Consider the following 21,417-nt stretch of genomic DNA (forward strand, 5'->3'; position numbering starts at 1 on the left):
CAACATTACATCGAATTTCCCTTCAATTTCAAAGATTCTCTGGTTTCGGTTGGATTAAAGAAGTCATCATGAAACAAACTGACTGATAGCAAGAGGAAAGGGACCACAAGCAGGAAACAAAAACAAAAAAACCTGTCACCTGCTGAGGAATGGTTTATTTAATTTTTTATTTTTTTCATTTGTGATAACACCATTGAAATAACTGTCTGTGAAATGCTAAAATGTAGAATAAATGTAGCCAAGTATCGTAGAGTCAGAGTCAGCAAACTGACTCAATAATGTCTGTTACATATCAATATCTAACTGAAGTATTCTAATATTAGCCAGCATGAGATGCTGGTCATACCATACCATGTAAAGATGTAGCAGTAAAGCCCATGAGTGTATTGAATTGAGCAAGGGTGAATTCTATGAATTAAAAATGAAAGTTACATTAGTAAGAGGAAGATTGTATTATTTCTTTTTTCAAGATTTGCAAAGTGTTGCTTTAAATGAAAGATCATCCTGATTGATCCATAGAATAACAGGCAAAATTCTTGTCCTGCCAAAGTAGACAAATATAATACATTATCAAAGTTAACATGAAATTATTGTTTGTAGAATATACTCAAAAAAGTTCAAAAGCTTAAAAAAACTTATATTAGACACCGTTCAATAAGTTTTGGTGCTCACAAAACAAACTGAGATATGAAAAAAAAGATCCATGTAATTCTTGTGTTTGACCATGGGAAGGTATTTTCTTTGTCTCTACTACAAGCAGAAAGCATAGATGCATCAATAGCCGTAGCATCAACATTTATTCAAAGGAAATCCAAAATATCACAATCTTTCACGAATATAACCAAAAGCAAAAACAGCAGCAGTTCAGGGAGTAAATAATTAGATAGTAAAATATCTTTAATATTTTCTTCGTTAAATGTTGTGTTTCTGTTTTCTTAATCCTTTTTGTGGAGTGTCTTTTTATTTATTCATTCCTTTAATTGTGTTTTACTGTTACTCCTTTTTGGTTTGTTAATATGTTTTGAGAGTCATTTACTGAAAAATGTATTTCATAGGGGGAAGGGAAATGGATACATTACACCAATGTAAATAAGGCCAAAAATTTGATTTAATTCATTACCAGCAGACCAGGTGCAGAAATTGCCACCTTCATTTCAAGTCTTAATACTCTGATTTCCATTTTGGGGGGGGCACTTGTCTCTGTTTGTTGACGCCGTCTGTAGCCTGTAGGTGAGGAGATTCACATTTTAAGGTTGTACTTTACTTGACTATTTCCACTTTATGCCCCTTCCTACTACATTTCAGAGAGAAATGTAGTTTTAGCACCACTACATGTATTTTGACAGCAGTTGCACTGATGCTTTGGATTTTACATACATACAAAACCCTTGACCAGCTTATATAAAATGATGTCTTGTAATAGATTTAACCATTCAACAGTATGGTTTAATTTAGCTCCACGTGCAGCTGCTACATTTAAAAACTGATAACACATTAAATCCAATAATGTAACAAATACATTATAACATTATTGATTTCTTCTTTCTTCTTTTGTTGCTACTTCAGAACATTTTTGAATGCAGGGTGTTACATATAACTGAGTATTTTTCCATTGTAGTGTTAGGACTTTTACTTAAGTAAAGGACCTGAATACCTCTTCCACCACTGTAGCCTTTTGTAGCAGTGCAGTGTAGGTTTAGATTCGGTTTTAGGTTGGCTTTTCCCTTTAAGGGGGCTCAAGCACGGCGGACAACATCTCCCACAATTCCAGGCGGCCGAATCCTCCGAGAGTCAGTGCGTCCGCGGCATCTGTTCACTGAGAGAAGCGGGTCAGACTAAAGTGATACAAGACTTAACGGGGAGGTGTTTTTAGCGGCGAACATGTCCCTGACATCCACACACGGCTCCGACACCAACAGCCGGAGGAGGAGGCCAGCTGAATACACACAAGGTGAGCGGTTGGAGCTGGTGGTCTAGCGTCAGCTGGTGAAAAAAAAAACTTTATTTGTAATAAGCCGACCGTGTCTCTAACAGCACTGTAAATGCATTCTCCATTTTAAATCTGTCAGCTCGTTGTATACAGTAGCGGTGATCTGCCGTGATATCATTGTGTGAGTGGAAAGAGTAAAGACGGTCAGCTCGGTGTTGACAGAGCTGTTGCATATCGGGCAGTCACGTCGTATTGATTACGAGGTGGTTCCCACAGTCTGTGTGTGTGTGTGTGTGTGTGTGTGTGTGTGTGTGCGCGCGTGCGTGCGTGCGTGTGCCAGTACCGTCTCTGCATGTGCCAAAATGTCACTGTGACAGAGAGATTATTAACGTGTAAAAGAGACATAAAAGGGTTCCGTGACACTGAAAATCTTATTTTGTTTATAACCAGCCTCGAAGTCGAGTTGCCCAGTTGTGGTGTTTGCTGCCATGAGACACACACACACTGTAGCTGTCAAACTATGGAGCTCCAACTGGTTCATTTCGTTATGGATGAATCTGGTGATTTTTCCTTCAGTTACTGTATAACAATGCCAGAAAATAATGAAATATAGATCAAGCGGGCATCTTCAGATTGCTTGTTTTTTGAACCCAAAATAAATTAGATTTACAACAGCGTAAAACAGAGAAAAATGGCGAATCCTCTCATGTTTGACATTTCTGTTTGGTAAATGGCGCAAACGATTAATCGATTATCAGAATAGTTCGTTGATTAACTAATTGATTAATGTAATAATTGTTTCAGTCCTCATCCAGACTTTCTCCTTTACTTTGCATCAGTAACAAAGTAGATAAGTTACTAAATGCAAGTTCATGAATTCTGTCCTGAATTCATGAATTGACTTGAGTGTACTCCTGTGTAGGTAATGGTCCCTCATGATCAATGCTACTGATGCAACCAGTCATCTAGTGGTCACACAGCCTCTTTTGAGTGGAAGTGATTAACTGTCTGAAACAATGTTGTTCTTGACTTTTCTCTTTATGCGGTGTTGTAAGATTTCACCTTCATTATTAACCTTAAGGTCTCCCTCCTCTACACCGAAGAACGAAGCTATGAGCAGTGAATCAAGATAATGCTGCCAAACGCCCTCTGTCAGTGCACAATCACTAACACAATCACTAACACTCGGTGACATCTTTTATACTTGTGCGCAGATCAGTAAGCAAATACAGAGAAAGAAAGAGGAAACAAACCACGACTCTGCCTAAAACTTTGTGGACTTCTCTGAAGTGACATAAAAGGGGAAGTCATGATTATTGTGTTCACTTGTCTCACGGTGCCAGTGGTTTGTTGGCATCTGTTCATTAATCAAGGCTGTTTCTTGGAAGAGGCAAACCCTGGAAAAGAGTAAATGAATGAATGACCCGAGTCGATTTTTACCCTTTACTTAATTATAGTCATGCCTCTGGTTTCCCTGCAAAACAAATGCTGCTGTATTCAGGCTGTCAGAGGCAGTAATCAGTTCAAAGATAAATAGAAATGCTTTTTGTCCCTGAGGAGAAGTTTTTACAGTGCATTATACAGGCCTCAAGACACACATGTAAGACACACACAGACAATTGACAAATTAAAGGAGAAACCTGGAAAATGAGTGGAGAACAAGGGTGACAGTGCCTCCATCCATAGAGCACGAGGGCTCACTGAAAGGTTTGACGAGAATGAAAATGGTGTCAAGCATATGTTATGGCCTTCACAGCCACCAGATCTCCATCCAACTGAAAACCCACGAGAGACTTTGGACCAGCGTGTCAGACAGCGCTCTCCGACACCATCGTCAAAACACCAAATGAGGGGAATGTCTTTTGGAAGAATGGTGTCCATCCTCCAGCGGAGTTCCAGAGACTTCATTTAATTTGTCATCCGTCTGTATATACATCTAGAGGAAGACACGTGTAGATGCAAATGTAACGATGGACATATGTGTGTGGACACAAATACTGTACATGTAGTCAGTGGGGTAAGGCATTTTAGGCTGCTATAGCAGAGGGGTCAAAAAATATGCTTTTTTTCTCCATGTAACGTAATGTGAAGAATTGATTGAGGCGTCAGCATCATGTGCTATTGTGAGCGCGTGTGATGAGTTGCTGCGGTCTTAGGGGTTGGGGTGGATAATGATTTTTTAATAAGTGTGCGTGTGACATGGTTTTTTTTTTTTTTCTCAGTGTGATTCAAAGATATCTGAACCTTTGTACCAGCTGTGTCACTGTTGATGGAGGAGGGATTCTGGGCTGTAAAGTGGAGGTCGAGAGTGCCAGTAATTTGACCGAGCCCCTCTTACTCTGCACTGTAAGGGGTGGACTGCAATGCAGATACAGTGTGTGGCTGACACGCACCAGCAACCAGTCAGAGCACGAGGACGTTGTTTGACTTGTTTGATAGCAGCAAAGCAGTTTGGAACTTTATTTTTCCCCCAAATTTCTTAGCTGCCTTTTAATAAGTGTTCAAATGAAAACCGTGCATAATTTCTGCAAATTATCATATAGACAAAACGGTTGACTGTGTGACTGAGTAAGAGCCGGAGAAATCACAGCTTTAGGCACCTTACTGATATGTCAATGACGTCCAAAGGTTATTGTACAGTCACTGCTGTACCAAAACAAATAAAATTAAATTATGACCTGATGGGTAAACATAATATCAGGGTATGTCACTCCATTTACCACAAATGACGAAATGTGACTGTCTGGCCAAATAAATAAATAAATATATCAAATCATATATAGCAAATGGTAAAATAACCTTATGATCTGTATTATTAGTAAAATATTTTCAGCACATGCCGTATTGTCTATGTATTTTTTTGTTTGAGGATTTGTAATAAATCATAATGACCAATGTTTCGGCTACGTACTTTGTGACATCTTTTAGTAATCTTAGAGTAATTAGTTTCTCGCTTGGTGCTACAGATCCTTCGTGGGAGCATGATCCCCAGGCAGGTTACAGTCATGAACAGCTCCATGACCAAGGTCAACAACACAATTCAGCAGACACCTGCACTCCAGCTACACATCACTCCATATCTCCTGCACTGTGCACAACAAAATGCTTGTCTGCAAATACGTGTGAGTACCGGGTACCAACTTATTTAGATTAGATTTTTTTTTTAAATAAAAACTGTCTGGTAGGTTTACAGACAGTTATTTGTCATCTGGATGCTTGTCATTTTAGGTTCGAGCCAAAATGCCTGTGAGGATAGCTGGGAGGAGATTAAAAGCAAGAGGACCATCAGAGCAGAGAACGAAGTGGAAGCCAACAAACTGGTCAACAATTACAGGGTAAGAAGTCTGAAGGTTTTCCACCACATATGAAAATGGTTTGAGTTCAGCTGAGCTGGTAAAGTCAGTATTTGATGTGTGTGTCTGTGGGTGTCAGTTTGGTTTTAGAAAATGGAAGAGCCATGTGACAGAGCGTCCATTTGAAGACAGGTCAGAGGTTGTGAAAGAGCTCTACTCTGAACTGAACGTCATCAAGCCATATTCAGGTCCAGGTAACGGTTATTGTCCTTGTGTATTACCCTGTTATTCCAGTTCGTTACAACGTCCTTGGGCCTCATTTTACGTAGATGTGGTCATTGTTTGTATTTTTTATGGAAACACTGTACTCGCCAACGTAACTGCTGACATCTGAGAGCAACAATACAACGACAATATCTGACAGGGCGGGAAACGAGCAGTGAGACGATCACACAAGTTGTAAAAGAGGCCAGCAGTTCAGCCACATTACTAAACACTTTATTTGGCGGTAAAACCGAAAGCAAGGGGATCCGAAATGTCACAAATAATCCCTTATTAATCAGGAAAACTGATCACAAAAGGATTGTTTCGGTAATAATTTTACTGTGCGCCTGTTTTTTTTTTTTTTCTCTTCCAAATAAGTTGTGCTACGTTGAGGCAAGCACATGCTTCCTCCAGGCCTCACGGTTCTGGGCCAGTTTCCAGTCTGCACTGCAGTTGAGTTTCATGCTGCTGAAGTCCTTCTCCGGGAGATTGGTTTGACTGATCATCGAACCACTTGTGCTACTTGTCCCCGTAGGACTTGTTTTTAGAGACGTCAGTATGTTCCTGTATCTCAGCAATTAACTTGACGAGTACAATTTTATTATTACTGAGAGAAATGATGGCTAAAACTAAAAAAATTAAATCCAAGCTGTAAAAAAAACAGAAGTATCCTTTATACTGTATATGATTTACACGGAGAACACCTTTCAAAGTGGCTGCTGGAGAACTTGTCAGCCTTTCACTACTGGTTTTGTCTGTTTTTCTTCCTGGTGTCAGGTCAACTCATCACATGCGGAAACATAGTGTATGTGTTTCTCTTTGGTTGGTGGGTCTCCCTAGCATATTTCCTGGTCAGCATGCTTATGTTCCTCACTATCACTGGTGCACCGTACGGTAGGTGAGCTAATCAGCAAAGTATAATGCCACTGTTTATTATTGATCATCAGCCGTTTCTCCTCATTCTGTTCTTTCTCTCTGTCTTCAGGCAAGCTTTGCTGGAAGTTGTCCTGCTACTTCCTGTGGCCATTCGGCAAGTCAGTCCACGAGGTAGGGTTTGGATCTGAGTTCAGTTAATGCTTGGGACGTTCCTGTTGTTTCTTTTCCTTTTTCTACTAACTGAAATCAGGTAGATGCTCAGTGAAACCTGTTGTTTCCTCATCACTTCTCCCTAACTTGTAGTCACGAAAGCAGAAGTCTGATCTGTCTGTATGACACCACAAGTCTGCAACGCTAGCAGTCATTTTCAGCAAATGGTAATTGGAGCGCATTTGTGAAGATGAACACAGTTGAAAAAAAATTCCCATTAAAATTCCTCTGCTCAGTTAAATTAGGGATTAAAGAAGAATAAGATTCGGAATAATAAGGTACTTTACAAGGTCATTATACTTTGCTGATTAGCTCACCTACTGTACGGTGCACCAGTTTTTATTCCCCAAGCTGCGGATGAAACCCCGCAGAAACACAAACACACCTACTTACATTTTCAGTGGGTCAGAGCTGTGAGTAAGTTTTTTTTAGTGTTGGGAAATGTTTCTCCTTTAAGCCAATACAGAATGGGGCATAGCAGAATCATTACAGTAGTACTTCATCTCGCCAATGTATGGCCTCTTCAGTAGACTGCTCAGTTGTTTCTATTGTCAGGCATAATAATAATGTGCAAACTGCAGGCTAGGGGTGCAACTAACAATTATTTTCATTAATAATCTGGCAATTAATCACTGAGGATTTTGCCAATAAAATGTCAGATAATAGTGAAAAATACCAGTTGTAATTTTCCGCTTGTTTAATATGATCAAAAGTCCAAAACCCAAAGATATTCAGTTTACTCATAGATATCACAATGAAAAGCAGAAAATCCCGACATTTGAGAAGCTGCAACCAGCGGATGTTTTGCAGCTTTGTTTTAAAGGTGACTAAAACAATTCATCCACTGTCAAAATAACTTCTGATTAATGTTCTGTTGATCGATTCATTGACTAATTGTTACAGTTCTACCACAGGCTACAAGCTTTGTCAGGAGTCCTGTTACATTGTCGCAGTTCATGCATTTTTTTATTGCAGCATCGGGTTTCATAGATAAGTTGAGAGGGCCACTTCCTCTCTTGCAGATGTCATTTGTGGCTTTCCTGAAGGTTCAGTTTTAGATTTGTTTTGGTCTGTATCTGCTCCTGTTTAGAAACATAAATTGAGATATAACTTTACATAGATACACACAACTGTATTGTCCTGCGAAACCCAATTACCTTGTGGTCCTTGTGTTGCTCATATTCTACCCTGCTGGTATTATGTGTTATGTGTTGTGTGATATCAACCAGTTGTTCAACCACTTGTTCTCTTTGGATCCAGCACATTTCTCAGATCAATCCAGAAATCCAATCCGGGAATCAAATGTAAAAGTTTGTGCCCAAATCTTGCTGTTCTCTCTGACGCTCATTCCATGTGTTGTAATTTTGTAATTAGCTTTTGAAAAAGTCCTACATGAAAAGCATTTTGTGGTTGTTATGATTCTGACTGTAGCTAAAGAGTATGAGAAGGACTGTGATTACAGCATATTAAATTAAACAGTTTGTGCTTTAATATGTCAGAACTCAAGTCAAATCTTCCCTCTGCTCGTGTTTCTCCAGATTGGAAATACATTGAGGAGATGTTGTGAGCAAGCACCAGACTGTGAGTGCAACATAGATGGGGAGGAGGATAACTCACCAGTTCTGCTGCCTTCACCCACAGAGGTGCTCGTCCCACAGATGCCAGGACGACCTCTGCGCCCTCCCTTTTGGGTAACTTACCACACAAAAATATAAAATATACATATAGAAAATACGCAAGCACCGTTGTCCACATGATTAGCTGATTTCTGCTACATGGAAATCAAGTGAAGGCTATCATTACCCCGTGTTCCCCTCTTGTTGTGTAGCATCGTTTCTCCACCTACGTGTGGCTGCTGCTGGGATACCCTCCACTCGTGGTCATCCATTCGCTGGCTTGCTTCTTCTCCTGGATCCTAATTTTCACCATCCCTGTTTCCAAGATGAACGCACGAACCCTGGCCGTCATTCTTCTCTTGCCTCCTGAGGATGTTTCTGTTTCCTCCTGCTCACAGAGAAAGGCAAGGGAGAGAATTAGTATTTACCAGCCACAGCACATAAACCTGGAGAGATTAATCAGTGTTTGTTTGATGCTGATGCACCAGTTTCTGTATTTCTTACCTGACCTATAGCATCAAGGCTATGAGACCAGAGCGCTGCTGTGCTGCTACCATTCTACAAACTGGTACTACTACAAGTACACTGTTGATGGGATCAATGTGTTCGCTGTCAGTATCCTTTACCATTATATGTCAGGCTTGTGTGTGTGTGTGTGTGTGTGTGTGTGTGTGTGTGTGTGTGTGTGTGTGTGTCACATAAAGACCTGTTGTTATCTTTGACCCCATCTCAGACCTCCTCCCTCTAGTAATAGTTGCCATAGTAATTGGATATATTGACAGAGAAAACCAGTACGCCACTTCTGATGTCAAGTTTGCCATAGCAATTGGCTCCATCATACCTCTGTCTTATTACATTGGTATGGGCATTGCCAGGTGAGCTGTTTTCATGATCTTGAAACACAGGTGAAAGGATTTTAGATAAAATAAATAGAATTTTGATGCGACCCTATGCATCTGCTCTACCGAACAGAGTTACCAGTAATTTCGTACATAGTGCTTCTGATGTTGATTGTTGATCCTTTTTTTTGCATTTTCAGTATCTCAGCCCAGAGTAACTTTGCCGTGGGGGCAGTGGTGAACGCCACCTTTGGCTCCATCACAGAGTTGACCTTTTACATCACAGCTCTGCTCAGAAGTCACCAGGGAGCCAACCCGTGCCTGCAGGAGGTTGTTAAAGCAGCGCTGACTGGCACGCTGCTCGGATGCATCCTCTTTATTCCTGTGAGGCAACCTGCATTAACCTCACATTTCACATTTTTGAAGTCCTTGACTTGTACACATACAAGTCTCTACACAGTGTATACATGTATACTTTTTTTCACGCACTGAGTGAAATTTATTTATTATTTATTTATTTTTAAAATTTCCATCAGTCCACTTCCTTAAAGGCGTCATTTCAAATCTGTAGACTTGACGAGGAGTTCATTAAATCGGTGTTAACGCCACAGAAATCATGTTCAGACACACACAACACTAATCCAGCACGGACGAATGAGGCTCCTTGCTTTGTCCTTCTCCCAGGGCATCTGCATGATAATCGGAGGGCTGAGACACAGTGAACAAAGATTCAACAGTCGCTCTACAGGAGTGAGCTCTGCCTTGCTTTTCATCTCTGTAGGAGGTAGGTGTCCAGGGATCAATATACAATCACCCAGTTGTACATTTTTTGGAAGTGTCAGACACAGGTGGTGATAATAACAAAAGCTACTGGTCAGAACTTTTTTACGAAGGAGCAGTTGGAAACAAGTTTCTCCTTTCTAGCTTTGCTCTTGAAAGTGGCTCCTAACTCACTCGCAAACTCACATACTGACATTTAGTTTCTCCATTAGGAGAAGTTGTGTGCTCATTCTCAGACATGTTCCAAGCTGCCTGTCTGCATCACCCACAGAAAAGGAAACTAGCAGCAGCAGCAGTTTAGGCAGGTTGTTTTTGCCTCCTGAAGACAAAAAAAAGAGCAGTAATAGCTTCAAGAGTTTTTAACACTTGCACCATTTGCAGGCAATTAACGTTACAGCTACACTTGTCTTTTTTCTTTTATCCTTTTTTTTTGTAGAAGCTGTTCGCAGTGTGTTTGTGTGTTTACATTTGACACTTGCACCTTGTGTTTGCTAAAATAAATTCTAAAAAATGTACATAATTGAGTCACACTGATCTCCAGTGGAAATTAAATCATCAAATAAAAAATAATTCAACTAGTGGCAGAAAAACACCAAATGTTGCTGCTGAAGAATTTGTAAATGAATTTAAAAAAAGATTTCCCTGCCTAAATAATGTGCATATGAAGTGAGTTTAAAATTAATCTTTTTCTTTTTACCAAAACATGACCACCAGAGAACTGTCTGGAGGTCAGAAAGTCACGTGATCAGAAAATGTTCATACATAGGTCTAATCTTACACGAAATCGCTTGATGGTGCTCTGGTGGTGGCGGCAGCAGCGACAGAACCAGCTTTGCCAGTGTATTTCTGTCTGCCAAGACTGAAATCAACCGCATTAATAAAAGCATTACCGATATGTCTTAAATCTGATTCAACCCCCCGTAACTGTCAATGGCAGGTGTATTTGCCCCCACGTTGTTCTCCAAGGCTTATGGGAACCTGGTGTGTGACGCCTGCACCAACTCCACTGGAGGAAACAGCAGCGGGCCGTTTGTCTGCCACAACTGCCACTACGATCTGGTCAGCATCAATGGCCAGGAGCAGCTCACAAACCTTCAAAACACATACAAACATGCACTGACTCACAGACACTGTAACATCTATAATGCGATTTTTTTTTTTTTTTTTCATTCAACAGAACAACGGTACACTGTTCCACAGCCATGTTGAGTAAGAAATTATACATTTTTAAATTTATATATCAATTTTCATATAAAGGAATTAAAGGACCATAATGGTGGTTTTTGCATGTTTTAGCCCTTGAACTGAAAATTGCACATAACTACCACTACCAGCATCACTACTATTTTACTTTGCATACTATACCTTTGTGGATTGGTGTCGACCTTCCAGGGAAGTATTTCAGTCAGACTCAGTAGAGTATGACAATCACTTGTAGGAACTTGCTTGAGATAATGTAATCTTTTGATGAAAAAAAACAAAACATTGTTGCCTTTATTTCTTCATTTCAAAGCTGCGCTGTTGTCACGATACTGTGAGCAGAGACTGGGAAAACTCTTCTTGTTGGGGCATTCAAGGAAGCTTCGACATCCAATTGTCAAGAGCTCACCACAAAGTCCACGTTTGCTTGTTCCTGTCCTCTAAAGTCACAGATTTTGGGAATATCCCTGAATGCCCTGACAAGTGGTTATCAAAATAGTCCCTGCTCCCTGCTCCATTACCATCAAGTGATAATATAACAATGACAAAAATCAGGATGACTTTTCTCAAGCAAGTTTCAAGTCTTTCAAAAACTAAGAAAAAACGTGGTTTACAGTGATGTCAGGTATAATATACTTAAATTAAATAAGAAAAATAACCAGTTAAATTATCATATGGTCCTTTGAGTTTCTAAAGGAATTCAGTAAGCTGTAAAACCTTCTTTATATTCCTTCCCTCTTATTTATTGTGTGCGTTCCCTTCATCAGGCCATTGGTGTACACAGTGTCTGCCCTCTTGCCCCTTGCCTACATCATTGGTCTGATATTCACGCTGAAGACACACTCCCACATTTACAACATCCATGTTGGAGAAGGACCAGGTATGAATCATTCTCACGGTCACAGTTAACAGCTAACACGAAACTGGGCCTTGCATAATTACACTACAATACAATGAACAGTGAGGGTCGCTTCATCTAATGGTTACTTACTACGCCATTATCTCTTTGTGTGTGTCCGTACAGTTACCAGCCACCACGGAGCAGTGGTCCACTGGTCACGGTGGAGGTCTCTGGTCATCCTTATCCTGGCCACTGTGCTCACGTCTGCCTGTGCTGATCTTGCAACCGAGCACATCCAGCCCATACTAAACCAACCCAACATCTCTCAGGTCGGGACATGCGTGCTGATCATGCTCAGGCAGTTTTTGTCTGGTCGTTTTCTCTGGTTGTGCCAACATTTCTCTCTCTTTCTCCAGTATTTCATTGGGGTGACAGTTCTCGCTATGGTTCCTGAGATCCCGGAGATTGTTAATGGGATCCAGTTTGCACTCCAAAACAACATCAGTCTTGGGTAAATCATCCCTCATCAAGGAAAGTACCTACACAGGTTCACAAAGAAGGAGCACAGTGATATCCGTATCTAAATGATGTTTCTGTTTTTCAGCTTGGAGGTGGGAAGCTGTATTGCTGTCCAGGTCTGCATGCTACAGATTCCAATACTGGTCTTATTTAATGCTTTCTATGTAAGACACCCATCTCTTCATTTTCATCATTGATTTATTCACATAAACATCAAGTGTTAATACTCTCTTATAAAATTCTGTGATCAAACACCAACTCTGCTTTGCATAGGATGTGGGATTTGTGCTGTTGTTCAGTGACCTGCACCTGTGGGCCAGCATCTTCAGTGTGATTGTAGTCAACTACATCTTCATGGATGGCAAGTCTGATTATTTTCAGGGTGAGTTTTAAATTTTTTTTATTTTTTTTTTAGAAAACCAACAATTCCCGTGTGCATGTAAATGAAAGAGGACGTTCACCGAAAGTTTCTAGATTGATCCCCCAACATTGCTTTTCATTCCATTTATGTTTTGAAAACCAACCTGCTGAAGATCCATCAGCAACCCATCGCAGTTAACATTTACCCCAAAGTCTCCTTGTTGATTCAGCCACATCTTTTTTTTTTTTTTTTTTTAACTGTCAACAATCCTGAGGATGTTCTGAGTTTTATTCAGCAAAGTTATCTGAATACCTCAGACCTGCCACATTATCATTATAAAATATTAACGCTGACTAAAATCTGTCCCTGTGATATGACCTATTCCAAGACCATTTCAAATCCCTGCAGGTTGATTTGCATACACTGGCTGCCAGTAAAAACAGGAAGCCTATCTAAATACTTCCTGTATCCCTAGGATAATATAGTTAGGTTTAAGAATGGAAACACTCTGATCAAGTATCGTGGTTTGACATCTTACAACAAAAGGCGATTGGCATGCAAATGCACCTTCTATTCACTTTTTTTCCCCTCAGGTACGGCTCTGGTGGTTGTCTACCTTATCCTGCTGGCTCTGTATTACTTCGCGCCATCTCCAGCAGGCTGTTGAGTGTGGATCATTGGTTTTTACCCCAAGCTCCACTTTTCAGCCTGGAAGAAACCAAATGTGCAAGTTCAATACCACTCCCTGCTGATGATATTTTATCCTGGCAGGATTATGACTAAATGCGGGATTTTAATAAGTATTTTGTTTTTTTTTTAATGCTGTATCCTCAATTACACAAATGAGAAAACTGAAATTTTTAATCTCAGGTAGGTACTTTTGACTGCACAAACATATTACTCCTACTACTGAAAAAAACTACCGTTTGTAAACTAACATACCTTATAAATGTGTCCTGTCCTTATGGTCTTTGTAAACTGTGGTGAAGGAGAGAAAATCAGTATTTTTAATATCCAGATGGATATTATGATGTAAAGAATCTGCACTAATGGTATTTTGTTTAAGGTACTGTTGTGATACATTTGTATACTCTTTAACTCCAAAATGTAAAAATGGTAAATGTCTATTAGAGTTAAGGAAATAAGTGACATTTGTTTATTTCCACTAATATAGTTGAAAAAGTGGCATGGCTGGCTGTGCATAGCAAGAGCAATAATATCTGGCAATTCAACATTCTGAAAAAAACAGCTGCCTGTGTTTTTATTGTTCTTACAGACAGGAATTAAAAAAACATAAAGGTACATCACAGCTATAACTGCCGTTGAGGAGATATTCACCTTTTCTCCCAGGAGTTCATGTAAAGTGACGTGCACACCATACTGACATGCAGAAGAGATCATTTAACTTTCATTAACATCAAAAATGATGCAAATATAAACATCTCAGTCTTAAGCGATTTGGTACATTTAAGGAAGTCTGAGCATGTAGTGATGCGGACTGTTGCGTCACCATAAGATATACATAAGGCCATAGCATGTCAAATTCAGAATAAAGTGACTGAGGTGGGATTTTCAATGTGAAAATGGGCACGAAGATACAATAACATTTTTAGATGAGTTTAGCTTAATACTGTACCAACACAGTTACAGCGCACACGTGAAATACAATGCTGCCGAAATACTCAATATTAGATTTCAAGATAGAGATTAACCAAACAGATGAAAGGAAGAGGCATGCGAGTCGATAGAAGCAGCTGGGAGTATTACTACGTTATTTAAAATTTAAAGTCCGTCACAGACCGTAACGGCAAAAGATCTCTTTTGATCAAAATCATCTAGGGCGTACCTGAATCTGATTTCACAGAAATGACTGAGCCTTCTGACATTTTAACGATAGTGAATGTTTTTGGAGCTCTACAGACTGAGTCTGATCACAGTATTTTAGATCCTGAGTACGGCTGACATACTCCTCACATACTACTTATACCTTGTTACTGGTTTAAAAAGAAGTCCCAAGAGCTACTTATTTTTCAAAGTTCCACAGCATAACGTTCTTCTTTAGAGAAACAAGACCAAAAAAATAATAAAATAAAATAGTATAAAAAAAAAAAATTAAAAAAAAGGTTAAAATGGAGTTTAGGCATAAAGCGAGAACTGAAATAACAGGCGAAAGGGAAATGTAGCTACATGATCTGTTACAATTCAATGTTTTGTAAAAATATAAAAACAGCAGCACAGTGATCAAAATAAATAGGTAAAAATGTCTCTGTGGTTTTAAGTTGGTGAAAAATCTTTAGCTGCAGTGTTATCTCCTGATTAATCATGAGCAGAAAAGTTCAGCGACAACCGGCTCATGTTGAGAGCACCAGGTAAATCACATGGGGGGGGGGGCTGCGTGTTCACAGTTCAGAGAGTAATGAAGAAACACAAGTCTTAAAAAGACTCATTTACAGAAATATAAAAAAAAAACACAAGGTGTGTGACAATTTGGAAATTCAGAAGGCACACAATGAAGAAATAATAAAGGCTCGAGAATCGCCATGGAGCTACAGGTGTGTAAATTCATTTTCTAACTTGATCAGCTTCATTTTTTCCAAAAAAGAAGAATCAGAGGCACAAGACGATTCACAGTGATGCCATGTCACAGATGTTTTAAAGAGGCTTCTGGGATTTCGTCTGATCACAAGGCCCAATGTGACCAGTGAGGGGAACATTTTTCAATTTGAACTGTAGAGTTATAATCTCTGCTCGATATTAGCATGCAATCAGAAAGTCCTTGAGGCTAAAAGATGATGCCTTAAATAACTGATCTGGTTAGACTGTTAAGAGATCACAGTTATATCATGCATTATAAGCAGCGTGGCACTTTTCAGAGAATCTAACTGATTTCTAACTAACTGAATGGAAAGTTCTCCCTCAGGATACAAACTGGTTCACAAATTGTCTCCCGTTTGAAACTAAATCTTACCTATGTCACAGTGGGCGTAGCAGCGGCTGACTGGCAGCAACGCGTCATCACTTCAGCAACAGTGACACAAGCGTATCTCAACCTCTGAATGGAAGCTTAAAAAAAAAATTTCACTCCAGCAAACACTTCACTTCATTTTGCTTTTCAAGAATTGGTTTTCAGTATCCCTGCTTATGCTCTGCAAGTTTCTGTGACATTGATGTGTGGTTTAAAAAAAAAAAATAAATAAAAAACTCAAGAGTGCACTACATAAATGATGAGCATTGCACAAGATACCTCTGCGGGACAAGGAAGTGGAAATCAGCACAGAGGGATTCTGGTTCCCACACTGATGCATGGCTTCTGACGGGTACGTGCACACTCAAATCTGACACATTGACATACAGAAAAACTTGAACATTGCACTTTGCATTTTAGAGAGAGAAAAAAAAAAAAAAAAACGCACACACACTTCTACATAAGACTAGAGTTAAAAGGCATTCAAAGTTTTTTCATAACCATCTGACTTTCTTTCAAGAACTGTTTTTGCTGAGTTATCAGCAATTTTAGAGTCAGTGCTGCTCCACCACATACTGCTTCCTTCGGTCTCTGTGCTCCCTCTATTTGAGTCGCTGAATTAGTGTGTGTGTGAGACCCAGGCTGAGCAGCTGAAGCGTGGACAGTTGGGCTAAGTGAGGGAAGGTTTTCAGCAGTTTTTCCCAGGTCAGTTCCAGCAGGCTGGGCACCACCAACCACACTTTGTACAAAGAGCCAGTCCTTCGATTCCCTGACGTGTTGACGACACCACCGTGGACATACATACAGCCGGCCTGAAGGAGAGCACCAGTAGATGAGATTAGAGCTGCAACAATCACTCCATTAATCAATTAACCAATCAACATACATTTATCAGCAACTACTTTGACAATCAATTCATTGTTTAAGCAATCTTTAAGTAAAAACCCCAAATATTTTCTGGTTTCAGTTTTACCAGTGCGAGGGTTTTCTGATTGATTAATGAAAATGATCGTAATCATTAGTTGCAGCCCTACATCAAACTTGTGTCTACACCCGTGTGGATTTCTTTTGTCACTCGGTGTAGAAGAGAAGTCAGATGTGACGTGTGTGAATGATGTAATCAGATGAGGTTACTAACCGGAGTGACTGCAGCACAGTGAAAGTAGGCTGGTTCTGGCATGACGGCAGGCAGCCTGGTCCACTGAAAAGTCTGCAGGTTGATCTTCCACAGGTCCGATAGGATATGCTCTCCATTATAACCCCCACATATAAACACCTCTGGGGGTAAAAACAGAGTGAGACATGGTCAAAAAAAACAAACAAACAAACCCCAAAACATTTCAGACGTGCGTCCGGATAATGCGGCGTGAAATACTCCTCACCATTTTTGACCTGCACGCAGCTGTGACAACGGCGGGCACCGGGATATCCTGCCAATGATAACGACAACTAAGCAAAAGGAATTCATTGTCGTTTTCAAATCCTTTATTCAGCAAAAAAAAAAAGCTAAACATAGATCACAAACCTATTTTTTCATGTGGTTTGGTGATTATTTCCTCCCAGTAATTTGTCTCCAAGTTATATGCGTGAATCTGATGAAGACAAACAGTATTAAATAGATAAAATGAAGACATAACACTTTGTTTTTATGTAACATTTTGTCTGTGCTGGTTCCTCTCACCTTGTCCAGGGGATATGATGTCCAGGAAGTTCCACCTCCTAAAATGTATATTCTCTGTCCATCATGAGCTAGCTCATGTCTATACCTGTAAAATCAGGAATTCATTTTCAGTACATTTGAATTAATTTTATGGGAACTCATTACAGGTCAAACATTCTGTAGCTGTTCAAACGATCTCTTCCGACTGACCTCTCTTCTGGTAGATCTGAGGATGCGTTGTTGGGTTTGAGATGGGTCCACTCCCTGGTGGTCAGGTCCAGCCTATGCAGGTCGGTGCTGTAAAGGTAGCCTGTTGTCCCTCCAAACACATAGAGGTAGCCATTTATGATGACCATCGCCTGGAAAATGGAGAATACTCATGGATATTTGTGGGTGGAATACACAGCTACGTACAGCAGTCAAAGAGTTATGAATAAATGATGGCACAGAACAAAGCTTTCAGACTTTAGGTATACTTTCAACCAGCTATAAAAGAGACAAACACTGTTACCTGCCCGTAGATCTTGTTGGGCTTCTTCCCTCTGCAGTTGAGCAGGTTCCATCGTTTGTACTGAACATTGCAAACGTGGATGTCATTGCCATTGTTTTCACCAAACGGAATCCCAGTGCCGCCAAACACAAGCAAGTTGTTGCCATGTAGAACAGCTGAAAGCGACAGACACCAACACGATCAGTCTGTACCACAGTTTTAGTATCTTGCAGAGTATCTCTGGTAAGGTTGGCTCAGATCTACATGCCGGTCCATTTCAATCCCTGAAGCTTTGACCTACTCTTTCAGAGTTACAGTTCATGGAATGGGAAAAATCTGTGTTAAATGTTTCCTGTGAAAATTTGACCCTTGGAGGTGCTGCGGAGCGACATTTCGATGAGCGGGTAACCGTGTCGTTTGTGGCTTACATTACACCAGCATATGCATGATGCAAATGCACGTCGCTAGCGCGAGGGTGATGTGCATTTCTGCCATCTGTCGAGGTTGGTGATGCACATCAACAGATGATGGCAATAACATAGACTGTACTAGGTGGAAATGAGCCAATAAAAGTGGAGAAATGAAGACTACAAGTTTAAGTAGACCAATCAGCGTTCAAAACATTTAAAAAAAAAAATAGTTTTGCAAATGCTTCACGAGGCCAATGTATTTCTTTTTATCACAGCTGAAGTCTCACACATCAGAACAAGCTAAGACAATCTACATTTGGCACTGAAATCTGGTTACTGCAGAGGGCTGACTGTAATCTGTAATCTTAAATTCATGTAAATTCACTGATGGTTTGCAGTATATCAGTTTAAATGAAGGCCTTAAAGGTGGCCTGAGGGGCTTTCCTGTAAACAAAGTTTCTGTCTACATTCAGTGTTACTCACGGATCTCCCTACTATTTGCAAAGCGGATTTTCCTTACAGGCCTGAAACCTGCATTGTTTACATCTGTGTTTATTTGCTGGCAGACTTCTTCTTCAAGGCCTTTGCTGGCACCTTGCTGCACTTCTTGGTGCATTACAGCCAGCTGTAGCATTGTCACCCGTGTGCACGATAACAAAAACCAGGACCAACTTGTAAAAACAATGGCTCCATAGCCCGATCCTAGTTGCCAAAAGCTCTATAGGGTTCCTTCTAATAGGACCAGCTGCTGATTTTAAATGAAAACAAGTGGATGTAATTCTACTAAAACGAAGGGTGACCAGTCAGTCCTTACCTGACATAGAGGCCAGCTCTGTAGGCATGTAACCCTCCGTGCGGACCTGTTGCCACGTGGCTGTGGCAAAATGAAACCGCCAAAGCTCCCTGAAAAGAGGGTAGTCCTCATTCTCAGACCCGCCTGCCTCCTCAAAGTCTGGGTTGTAGCCTCCAAACACGTACAGGTTGGTGCTGTCTGCAACACAGCGGTGTCCACTCCGCGCAGGGGGTACACAGTGCCCTGTGGGAGGAATAAGGTAAAGACAGACAGACACGGTGTCAATCACCGTGTCCTCACCAAATGTAGGCTTATTTTCTTTACCTACAAATACTGGAATGTCTCCTTCTGCGAGGCTAAGAAGTCAAATGGGGAGGTCCTGTGGTTTCCGCACCTTCTCTCAGAAACCTGTTGGGGATCCGCAGGTTAGGGCAGGAAGGGGAGAAGATGCGTCGAGCCTGAAGCCACCGTGCCCGCTTCTTAGAGCCTGTTAGTCAGTCACGAAAAAGAAAGGAAGGTGTCACACAGAAGCAGACTGAAATATGTACAGTTAATGTACGGCTTGTATTTCAGAGGTTGGACTAATGACGCTCCAACTAATCAAAACTAAGATCTTACATCTTGAGGATAAATCTGCTTTAAAAGGAAACTGAATCCTTTTTGAGAGTCTGCGGTTGAAATGTTTACCACCAGAACTGGTAGATAACACTGAGAAAGGCTTTTGTCGCTGTTCGGGAGTTATAATTGTCTATTTTTGTCTCCAGTGTCAACCTTTTCATTAAGCGTACTGTTAATGATTATGCAAAAAGTCTCTCTTCAGTCGTTGACATTTTGTGGTGTTGAAGGCCGTTTGACGAATCAAACAAAGAGTTGAAGTTTTATAAACCTACTACTGAATGTGAGTGATGATTGTTTTCTAAACTGCATCAGTGAGGTAAAGCTAAAGTTAGGTTTGCTCTGCTGTCAGCAGTGTCCCCTCCAGGTAAAATAATCCTCGTCCCGCACTATTTTTTCTATCAGTGTCTCATCTGTTAATCTCGATTTAAAAGACAAAAGCAGTGACAGCAGCTCTGTAGATGCCTCCCGGGGCTTCATTCACTCACTAATTTCTGCTGGCTTCCGTAGCAGCGTTAGCTAACTTTGGCCTGCGTGCTCTGCGGCGGTGACACACCACAGCTAGCCTCGCTAACTCACAGACAAACGAGCATCCTGGCGTACACAAAGACTCAGCCGGCGATGGCTGCCGTCAGACACAGGGTGGGCCTTGAGCTGGCGGTTTTACTTTGCTGACAGTGTGAGGCAGCAGAGCGGCCGGTGCTGTTTACTAACCCGAGTCTCGGATGGAGGGCCTCCACGACAGTTTCTCAAACTTATTGAGCTGACTGAAGGTCCCGTCATGTTGGGCCGACGACATCTTAACAGGAGAGCGCGCGCGCGCGCACACACACGCACACGCACACAAACACACAAAGAGAGAGAAGGGGGGGGGGGTTATACCCAGACCTGGACAAGAACTCGCTTCACTTTAACCAAATGCCGTGGCATGAGACTGCAGGCTCCGACAATCACACCAAACTAAAGTGAAGACGGAAAACCAACAAACCAAAACACTACAGACAGTCCGTCCACACCTGCTGCTGCCTGCGGCGTCACAGACAGCTGGCCTGAACTGACCAATCAGAGGAGGGGGGGCTGCATGTCGCGTTCAAGACTAACAGGGAGATATTTATTGTTCTTAAATGTTGACAATCTATTTAAAGAACACCTAAAATATAATAGTACATTAAAAAAAAGCTTTACATTATTTGTGTGGTTTATAAAGAAACAATTCCTTCCTTTGCCTAAGACTAGTACCCAGTGGTGTAGCACCAAAATCTGGGCCCCGCACTGATGGTGCCTCAGTGGGCCCCCTTCCTGTTTCAATACATCTGCAAAAAAAATATCTGAAATCAACACATTAACTGTTTATAAAACATTTATGAACGTTTTTCTTTTTTTTCTCTCAGCATAACAATAATACTCTGGAAAGCTTCAACTATGCGATTTTAGAACATTAAACAACCCTGGGGCATTATACCCTGAGCATAGCACAGAGGTGGAAAGCATCTTACTCTGGCCCCTACTTACTGGCTTTCTTCTCCGTTTTGCCTTCGTGCTTTGTAGCCTGATTTGACTTTTTGTAATGACATGAGTGCTTCACCTGAACTCCTCAGCAGTTATTATCAACTATTTTCGTCCACCCTACTGCAGGAGTGGACTAAACCATGTGCACCTTCAGAGGAGCAGGGGCCCCCTGAGAGAATCTAATATTGATACAATAAAGAGTCTGTCATACCATTTAGTCAGCCACCAGAAATTCTAATAACATAT

General features: G+C 40.8%; 2 protein-coding genes across 5 annotated transcripts; one reads left to right on the forward strand and one right to left on the reverse strand.

Moving 5' to 3' along the window:
* Positions 1 to 1,844: 1,844 nt before the first annotated feature.
* cax2 (cation/H+ exchanger protein 2) lies at positions 1,845 to 15,088 on the forward strand. 2 transcript variants are annotated; one of them, XM_040134150.1, is made up of 20 exons: positions 1,845 to 1,951; positions 4,897 to 5,052; positions 5,159 to 5,265; positions 5,363 to 5,477; positions 6,265 to 6,381; positions 6,473 to 6,534; positions 8,112 to 8,264; positions 8,402 to 8,593; positions 8,705 to 8,804; positions 8,923 to 9,064; positions 9,229 to 9,412; positions 9,713 to 9,812; positions 10,746 to 10,867; positions 10,986 to 11,017; positions 11,776 to 11,888; positions 12,033 to 12,178; positions 12,266 to 12,360; positions 12,454 to 12,532; positions 12,642 to 12,750; positions 13,323 to 15,088. In XM_040134150.1, the coding sequence occupies exons 1-20, from the start codon at positions 1,882 to 1,884 to the stop codon at positions 13,394 to 13,396; spliced, it is 2,268 nt and encodes a 755-aa protein (XP_039990084.1). In that variant the 5' UTR covers positions 1,845 to 1,881; the 3' UTR covers positions 13,397 to 15,088. The 2 variants fall into 2 exon arrangements, with proteins under 2 accessions (XP_039990084.1, XP_039990085.1); XM_040134151.1 differs by lacking the exon at positions 6,265 to 6,381.
* Positions 15,089 to 15,110: 22 nt separating this feature from the next.
* LOC120793775 (kelch domain-containing protein 10-like) lies at positions 15,111 to 20,727 on the reverse strand. 3 transcript variants are annotated; one of them, XM_040134153.1, is made up of 11 exons: positions 20,651 to 20,727; positions 20,377 to 20,461; positions 19,442 to 19,534; positions 19,069 to 19,290; positions 17,866 to 18,020; positions 17,565 to 17,713; positions 17,376 to 17,460; positions 17,220 to 17,286; positions 17,077 to 17,124; positions 16,833 to 16,972; positions 15,111 to 16,506 (listed from the first exon to the last, which is right to left on the reverse strand). In XM_040134153.1, exons 2-11 carry the CDS (start codon positions 20,459 to 20,461, stop codon positions 16,297 to 16,299), a joined length of 1,254 nt encoding a protein of 417 aa, XP_039990087.1. In that variant the 5' UTR covers positions 20,651 to 20,727; the 3' UTR covers positions 15,111 to 16,296. The 3 variants fall into 3 exon arrangements, with proteins under 3 accessions (XP_039990087.1, XP_039990090.1, XP_039990086.1); XM_040134156.1 differs by having other exon boundaries at positions 20,679 to 20,702; XM_040134152.1 differs by lacking the exon at positions 20,651 to 20,727 and having other exon boundaries at positions 20,377 to 20,494.
* Positions 20,728 to 21,417: the final 690 nt, after the last annotated feature.

Source organism: Xiphias gladius, chromosome 8 (assembly GCF_016859285.1).
Source record: "Xiphias gladius isolate SHS-SW01 ecotype Sanya breed wild chromosome 8, ASM1685928v1, whole genome shotgun sequence".
Lineage (NCBI taxonomy): Eukaryota > Metazoa > Chordata > Actinopteri > Istiophoriformes > Xiphiidae > Xiphias > Xiphias gladius.